Below are 8635 nucleotides of genomic sequence, written 5' to 3' on the forward strand. Positions count from 1 at the left end.
CTGCCCCTCTACTCCCTGCTGCCCTTCTACTCCCCGCTGCCCCTCTACAGCCTGCTGCCCCTCTACTGCCTGCGGCCCCTCTACTCCCTGCTGCCCTTCTACATCCTGCTGCCCTTCTACTCCCCGCTGCCCTTCTACATCCTGCTGCCCCTCTACTCCCCGCTGCCCTTCTACTCCCTGCTGCCCTTCTACATCCTGCTGCCCCTCTACTCCCTGCTGCCCTTCTACTCACTGCTGCCCCTCTACTCCCCGCTACCCCTCTACTCCCCGCTGCCCCTCTACTCCCCGCTGCCCCTCTACTCCCTCCTGCCCCTCTACTCCCCGCTGCCCCTCTACTCCCCGCTGCCCCTCTACTCCCCGCTGCTCCTCTCTTGTGGGAAGTCCGGCCCTGGGCGTGTCACAAGTTGGGGGGAGGAGATTGTGGGGTGCAGTTCATACCGGTTGACGGTGGCGCTCAGTTTCAGGTGGTCCGGGTTGCGGATGAGTTTGTCCAGAATGCTGACAATCAGGGAGAATGGCGGGCGCTCATTGCGGTCCCTCTGCCAGCAGTCCAGCATCAGTTGGTGTAACGCGGTGGGACAACCCATAGGGGGCGGCAGCCGGAACCCTTCCTCCACCGAATGTATCACCTAAAACACAGAGAGTCGTCATCCTTCACGCCACGCACGGTGAACGCACATTCCTCGCTGATCATTGAAGGGCGCCCAGTGACAAGGCACGCCACGCACGGTGAACGCACATTCCTCGCTGATCATTGAAGAGCGCCCAGTGACAAGGCACGCCACGCACTGTGAACGCACAATTCTCGCTGATCATTGAAGAGCGCCCAGTGACAAGGCACGCCACGCACTGTGAACGCACATTCCTCGCTGATCATTGTCTATGTGTATAAAGAGGTCAGTGCCGGTGCAGAATCGGCCTCACGCTCCATCAGTCTCATACAATGTATATATTACATTGGGACCATACACGGTGTGTTTCAGTCTATGGGGGATGGGGGCCACAAACACTCCGCCAGAAGAAAGACTTCCTAATATCACAACCATCACGTGGTGAGCAGAACGGTCTACGCACATCTCGGTTGGTCATGTTCCAGTACGGTCTCTCGCCATAAGCCAGGACCTCCCACATGACAATTCCGTAGCTCCACACGTCGCTCGCCGAGGAGAACTTGCGGTAGGTGATGGCTTCCGGTGCGGTCCAGCGGATGGGAATCTTTCCTCCCTGAGGAGACAAGGAGCAGATCGTTTCTCTGTAAGTTCTCAGACGTTGACTTCCAGTGACGCTCTCCGGTTTACAGTGGACACTCACGGTGGTGGTGTAGGCGGCTTCAGGGTCATCCTCCAAGACCCGAGAGAGGCCAAAGTCGGACACTTTACACACCAGGTTGCTGTTGACCAGAATGTTGCGAGCAGCCAGATCCCGATGAACAAATCCCAAATCAGAAAGATATTTCATTCCGGAAGAGATTCCCCTCAACAGGCCGACCAGCTGAATTATGGTGAACTGACCATCCTGGCTCTGAAACAGAAAAACATCCCCAACTTCATCCCAGCTCCAGACATTGGGATAGACCTCTGCCGTCTGGGTTTACATCCCCCGGGTCACATCCTCCCTTCTTCCCACATTGACCCTCGTCCTAGCCATTGTTTCCATATCCCATCCATACAGACAATACAGCTGACCTCTGTGAACAATGGGTGAGAGTCTCACAGGTGGAGCCTCCAGAAGCTCTCCAGGGTGGAACCTCCATCAATGCTTCTGGTTGGAGCTTCTAGGAGACCTCCAAATTGGAATTCCTGGAGAGACGCGGTCAGAGACCCCCAGCTCGGAATGATGTTTATTATAAGTGCTTACCCTGAGAAATGTATCCAGAGAGCCATTCTCCATGTACTCTGTTACAATCATCGTTAACTTACCTGAAAACACAGAAATAAAGGTACATAGCATGTGACTGGGACCTCTCACGTCTATGTCTGGTTCCAGCATGTGGGATGGTGTTGAGGAACTTACTTCGGGTCACCACACCTTCCAGATGAATGACATTGGGGTGATCAAACTGGGCCATGATGCTGGCTTCACTCAAGAAGTCTCGGCGCTGCTTCTCATTGTAACCAACTTTTAATGTCTTAATGGCCACGGGGATTTCCCGCTTTCCTGGGAGCTTCAGGCGACCATAGCAGACCTCTCCAAACTCCCCTAGAGAGAGAAGCCCAGACAGGAGTGAGAAGAAGAAGAACCAACATCCCCTCCCCCCCAAGTCATGTAGAAGTGGCAGACAGTTTCCTCATGTAGAGTTTAGAAGACCGGGAAGTCTGAGAGGAAAGTGTGTTTGGGGTCCAGCTTTATATCTTGCCATATCTTCATAACATCCAACCTGACCTAGACCAGCCCAATCCCCATCGGTGAGAAGTCTCACTTACCAGAACCAATTATTTTCTCAATCTTAATTCTGGAGGCCTCGATCTCCCGAGCAAATTCACGGACGGCCTGGCAGGGGTCCTCGTACGTGTGAGGGTCCACGTAGAGTTTGGGCTCTGTAAAGGTTACTGGTGGACAAACACAAGAGAGAGAAGACTGAGCACCTGGTCCTGTACCGTGCGGTGTTCTATAGACGTGTCTTGGCCTCCACTCACAATGTCCATTCTGATAATGCATCTTCTCCTCATCAGAGTCCTGGAAGGCCTTGCTGTACCCACAATGCCTGAGGATAGACAGACATGTTGAGGACATGTAGACCATGGTGAACCGGTAACCTGGTGGAATGAGTTCTGGGACTCACCGCTTTTTGCAGATGAGGAAAGTCAGGAGAATAACCAGACCCGTTATTAGCGTCAGACAGATCCACACAATGGTCATGGTGTTGTAGCGCAGGGCCGCTGTCATACAAACACAAGGTTGTGGGCTGACCAATGGGACCAATCAATCTGTATTATCACGTATAGTGTGTTCTTGTGGGAGGTCTCTGGACAATACAAAGAATAAAGATTTCCTGACCAATCAGAGTCATATTTAACCCGACATATGAGTAGAAAACAAAGGCTGTAACATGTTACCGCGTGTGCAGAACACGGCTTCCCATATGTCGGGGTTAAAGGTTGGCGCAGGACACACATTCTAATATCTCAGTGTATTGCCGGATAACCATTATTATTGATCAGGTGTCTCCGCCCACATTCCAGACTTACTTGCTTTACTAGTCTCTATCTCTACCGTTTGGCTAAACTTGCCACAGCCAGCTGAGGTTCGGGCCCTGACCTGGAAGACATAGCGGGTGGAAGGTTTGAGGCTGGTCACTACAGCCTTGGTTTCCTTGGCCTTCAGGGTGGAATAACTCTGCATCTCCTTGTCCTGGAGGCCGAGAAGAACATGGAACCTTCAGCAAAACAGCCGACCAATCCCACCGACATCACACACACACACATGACAATGACATGAATGGATGGACAGGTAACATGACATCATCAGTCCCGGCACTCCGGGTCTGCGGGACACAGGGAAGGACAACGTTTTGTACAACACTACAGCCCGTACGTAGATATATACCGGTGATACTTCTATGAAGCGGAGATTAGGATTGAAGAATAAACGGTGAAACATCAGCAGATACAAGAGATGGAAGGATGAAATGTGACACCGGAACGGAGAAGACGCCAAGAATCACCTTCTCAAAGTATTTCATCTCATATTCCAGGATGATGCCGTTCGGCTGGTCAGGCTCCTCCCACACAAGCGTAATGCTGTTCTGGGAAGTCTTGTCTTTACGAATGGCGACAACCTGAGAAGGGGCTGACAGGTGGAGAGGGTCAATTCTGACGGCTACATTGTTATATCTGAACAAATGTATTGGACTGAGGGGCCCCTCTGCTATCGGGCCCCGAGTGAGGCCGCACGGCTCTCTAGTTCCACCCCCCACACTCTTGCCCCCCCGGATTCCTGACAGCAGTACATGTAGACTTCTCCCAGCCTCCTACCTGCCTGGTTGGTGGTAATATTCACAGTGGAGAACATCCGCTGCTCCAAGCTGAAGTCAGATACGCCATTGACGGCCTCCACCCAGAAGGTATAGTTCATATGGGCCTGGAGGTTGGCGACAATCAGGGAGGTCTTGGCTATGCTCATCTGTTGGGGGGTATAACGGACTCCTCCTCCACAAGGCTCACACTGACCCGCATCCCAAGCACAGCGACGGCAAATAACGTTGTATGTGACATCCCTGCGCCCGCCTGTGTCTCGTGGTGGGTTCCACTCGAGGGTTACCGTTGTGCCATTTACACCGGAGATGAGATTGACCGGAGCCGAGGGAGGACCTAAGAGGAACACAGGGCAAAGATTAACTGACCGGAAGACCTGAGCAGGATGGAGGCCATATAAAGAAGACGCACAGGACCTGAGGGGGATGGAGGACACGTAGACACTGAGTGGAGGACCTGAGAGGGATGAAGAACAGGTAGAGACTGAGTGGAGGACCTGAGGGAGATAGAGGACACGTAGACACTGAGCGGAGGACCTGAGGGAGATAGAGGACACATAGAGACTGAATGGAGGACCTGAGAGGGATGGAGGACACATAGAGACTGAATGGAGGACCTGAGAGGGATGGAGGACACAGAGACTGGGCGGAGGACCTGAGAGGGATGGAGGACACGTAGAAACTGAGTGGAGGACCTGAGAGGGATGGAGGACACAGAGATTGGGCGGAGGACCTGAGAGGGATGGAGGACACATAGAGACAGAGTGGAGGACCTGAGAGGGATGGAGGACACAGAGACTGGGCGGAGGACCTGAGAGGGATGGAGGACACAGAGACTGGGCGGAGGACCTGAGAGAATAGAGGACACGTAGAAACTGAGCGGAGGACCTGAGGGAGATAGAGGACACATAGAGACTGAGTGGAGGACCTGAGAGGGATGGAGGACACATAGAGACTGAATGGAGGACCTGAGAGGGATGGAGGACACAGAGACTGGGCGGAGGACCTGAGAGGGATGGAGGACACGTAGAAACTGAGTGGAGGACCTGAGAGGGATGGAGGACACAGAGATTGGGCGGAGGACCTGAGAGGGATGGAGGACACATAGAGACAGAGTGGAGGACCTGAGAGGGATGGAGGACACAGAGATTGGGCGGAGGACCTGAGAGGGATGGAGGACACAGAGATTGGGCGGAGGACCTGAGAGGGATGGAGGACACAGAGATTGGGCGGAGGACCTGAGAGGGATGGAGGACACAGAGATTGGGCGGAGGACCTGAGAGGGATGGAGGACACAGAGATTGGGCGGAGGACCTGAGAGGGATGGAGGACACAGAGATTGGGCGGAGGACCTGAGAGGGATGGAGGACACAGAGATTGGGCGGAGGACCTGAGAGGGATGGAGGACACAGAGATTGGGCGGAGGACCTGAGAGGGATGGAGGACACAGAGATTGGGCGGAGGACCTGAGAGGGATGGAGGACACAGAGATTGGGCGGAGGACCTGAGAGGGATGGAGGACACAGAGATTGGGCGGAGGACCTGAGAGGGATGGAGGACACAGAGATTGGGCGGAGGACCTGAGAGGGATGGAGGACACAGAGATTGGGCGGAGGACCTGAGAGGGATGGAGGACACAGAGATTGGGCGGAGGACCTGAGAGGGATGGAGGACACAGAGATTGGGCGGAGGACCTGAGAGGGATGGAGGACACAGAGATTGGGCGGAGGACCTGAGAGGGATGGAGGACACAGAGATTGGGCGGAGGACCTGAGAGGGATGGAGGACACAGAGATTGGGCGGAGGACCTGAGAGGGATGGAGGACACAGAGATTGGGCGGAGGACCTGAGAGGGATGGAGGACACAGAGATTGGGCGGAGGACCTGAGAGGGATGGAGGACACAGAGATTGGGCGGAGGACCTGAGAGGGATGGAGGACACAGAGATTGGGCGGAGGACCTGAGAGGGATGGAGGACACAGAGATTGGGCGGAGGACCTGAGAGGGATGGAGGACACAGAGATTGGGCGGAGGACCTGAGAGGGATGGAGGACACAGAGATTGGGCGGAGGACCTGAGAGGGATGGAGGACACAGAGATTGGGCGGAGGACCTGAGAGGGATGGAGGACACAGAGATTGGGCGGAGGACCTGAGAGGGATGGAGGACACAGAGATTGGGCGGAGGACCTGAGAGGGATGGAGGACACAGAGATTGGGCGGAGGACCTGAGAGGGATGGAGGACACAGAGATTGGGCGGAGGACCTGAGAGGGATGGAGGACACAGAGATTGGGCGGAGGACCTGAGAGGGATGGAGGACACAGAGATTGGGCGGAGGACCTGAGAGGGATGGAGGACACAGAGATTGGGCGGAGGACCTGAGAGGGATGGAGGACACAGAGATTGGGCGGAGGACCTGAGAGGGATGGAGGACACAGAGATTGGGCGGAGGACCTGAGAGGGATGGAGGACACAGAGATTGGGCGGAGGACCTGAGAGGGATGGAGGACACAGAGATTGGGCGGAGGACCTGAGAGGGATGGAGGACACAGAGATTGGGCGGAGGACCTGAGAGGGATGGAGGACACAGAGATTGGGCGGAGGACCTGAGAGGGATGGAGGACACAGAGATTGGGCGGAGGACCTGAGAGGGATGGAGGACACAGAGATTGGGCGGAGGACCTGAGAGGGATGGAGGACACAGAGATTGGGCGGAGGACCTGAGAGGGATGGAGGACACAGAGATTGGGCGGAGGACCTGAGAGGGATGGAGGACACAGAGATTGGGCGGAGGACCTGAGAGGGATGGAGGACACAGAGATTGGGCGGAGGACCTGAGAGGGATGGAGGACACAGAGATTGGGCGGAGGACCTGAGAGGGATGGAGGACACAGAGATTGGGCGGAGGACCTGAGAGGGATGGAGGACACAGAGATTGGGCGGAGGACCTGAGAGGGATGGAGGACACAGAGATTGGGCGGAGGACCTGAGAGGGATGGAGGACACAGAGATTGGGCGGAGGACCTGAGAGGGATGGAGGACACAGAGATTGGGCGGAGGACCTGAGAGGGATGGAGGACACAGAGATTGGGCGGAGGACCTGAGAGGGATGGAGGACACAGAGATTGGGCGGAGGACCTGAGAGGGATGGAGGACACAGAGATTGGGCGGAGGACCTGAGAGGGATGGAGGACACAGAGATTGGGCGGAGGACCTGAGAGGGATGGAGGACACAGAGATTGGGCGGAGGACCTGAGAGGGATGGAGGACACAGAGATTGGGCGGAGGACCTGAGAGGGATGGAGGACACAGAGATTGGGCGGAGGACCTGAGAGGGATGGAGGACACAGAGATTGGGCGGAGGACCTGAGAGGGATGGAGGACACAGAGATTGGGCGGAGGACCTGAGAGGGATGGAGGACACAGAGATTGGGCGGAGGACCTGAGAGGGATGGAGGACACAGAGATTGGGCGGAGGACCTGAGAGGGATGGAGGACACAGAGATTGGGCGGAGGACCTGAGAGGGATGGAGGACACAGAGATTGGGCGGAGGACCTGAGAGGGATGGAGGACACAGAGATTGGGCGGAGGACCTGAGAGGGATGGAGGACACAGAGATTGGGCGGAGGACCTGAGAGGGATGGAGGACACAGAGATTGGGCGGAGGACCTGAGAGGGATGGAGGACACAGAGATTGGGCGGAGGACCTGAGAGGGATGGAGGACACAGAGATTGGGCGGAGGACCTGAGAGGGATGGAGGACACAGAGATTGGGCGGAGGACCTGAGAGGGATGGAGGACACAGAGATTGGGCGGAGGACCTGAGAGGGATGGAGGACACAGAGATTGGGCGGAGGACCTGAGAGGGATGGAGGACACAGAGATTGGGCGGAGGACCTGAGAGGGATGGAGGACACAGAGATTGGGCGGAGGACCTGAGAGGGATGGAGGACACAGAGATTGGGCGGAGGACCTGAGAGGGATGGAGGACACAGAGATTGGGCGGAGGACCTGAGAGGGATGGAGGACACAGAGATTGGGCGGAGGACCTGAGAGGGATGGAGGACACAGAGATTGGGCGGAGGACCTGAGAGGGATGGAGGACACAGAGATTGGGCGGAGGACCTGAGAGGGATGGAGGACACAGAGACTGAGTGGAGGACCTGAGAGGGATGGAGGACACAGAGACTGGTCGGAGGACCTGAGAGGAAGGATGGGTCCTGATGACCCTGTCTGGGCTCCACTCACGTGTACAGGCGGAGGTGGGGGAGTCACTCATTGCCCGGTAGTAGTTGGGATCACAGTCACAGATTTGGGAGGCCAGGGTGTCGGAGTGACTGAAGGGAGGACACATGGAGCACAGTTGGTCTCCCGGGGAGTCCTTGTAGTAGCTCAGGTCACAGGCTGCCGGAGATAGAAGAGGGGACATTGTCAGACAAGATGGCTGCTACAGGAAGAAGAAGAAGGCCGTGTTATACTTCGCTCAGTCAGGCTCCATTGTATATTACAGTCCCGTTACCCTTGCATGTTTCAGGTGCTGGGGGAGGAGTAGAACACAGAGAGGATGTAAGCAGTGTGAGGCTGGAAGAGACGCGGAGGTTTGGGGAGGTCCCGAGGTCTCCAGCTCATCTTGATGGAGCAGCTATACGACCAGTTGCCGG

At 56.0% G+C, this 8635-nt stretch overlaps 1 protein-coding gene across 1 annotated transcript in view; it reads right to left on the bottom strand.

Moving 5' to 3' along the window:
- The window catches only part of EPHA8 (EPH receptor A8), a gene marked incomplete at its 5' end in the record, with an annotated part of 14687 nt that extends 6309 nt beyond the window's left edge, over positions 1 to 8378 (bottom strand). Inside the window, 12 exons of the mRNA XM_018575455.1 lie at positions 407 to 629; positions 1075 to 1224; positions 1312 to 1521; positions 1858 to 1919; positions 2014 to 2199; positions 2424 to 2549; positions 2637 to 2704; positions 2783 to 2879; positions 3189 to 3351; positions 3665 to 3789; positions 3975 to 4310; positions 8223 to 8378. Coding sequence (XP_018430957.1) covers positions 407 to 629; positions 1075 to 1224; positions 1312 to 1521; positions 1858 to 1919; positions 2014 to 2199; positions 2424 to 2549; positions 2637 to 2704; positions 2783 to 2879; positions 3189 to 3351; positions 3665 to 3789; positions 3975 to 4310; positions 8223 to 8378 — 1902 coding nt within the window. The remainder of the gene's footprint in view (positions 1 to 406; positions 630 to 1074; positions 1225 to 1311; positions 1522 to 1857; positions 1920 to 2013; positions 2200 to 2423; positions 2550 to 2636; positions 2705 to 2782; positions 2880 to 3188; positions 3352 to 3664; positions 3790 to 3974; positions 4311 to 8222) is intronic.
- Between the last annotated feature and the right edge of the window lie 257 nt (positions 8379 to 8635).

The sequence above is a fragment of the Nanorana parkeri genome, unplaced genomic scaffold (assembly GCF_000935625.1).
Source record: "Nanorana parkeri isolate BGI_ZX_2015 unplaced genomic scaffold, ASM93562v1 scaffold3954, whole genome shotgun sequence".
NCBI classification, from domain to species: domain Eukaryota; kingdom Metazoa; phylum Chordata; class Amphibia; order Anura; family Dicroglossidae; genus Nanorana; species Nanorana parkeri.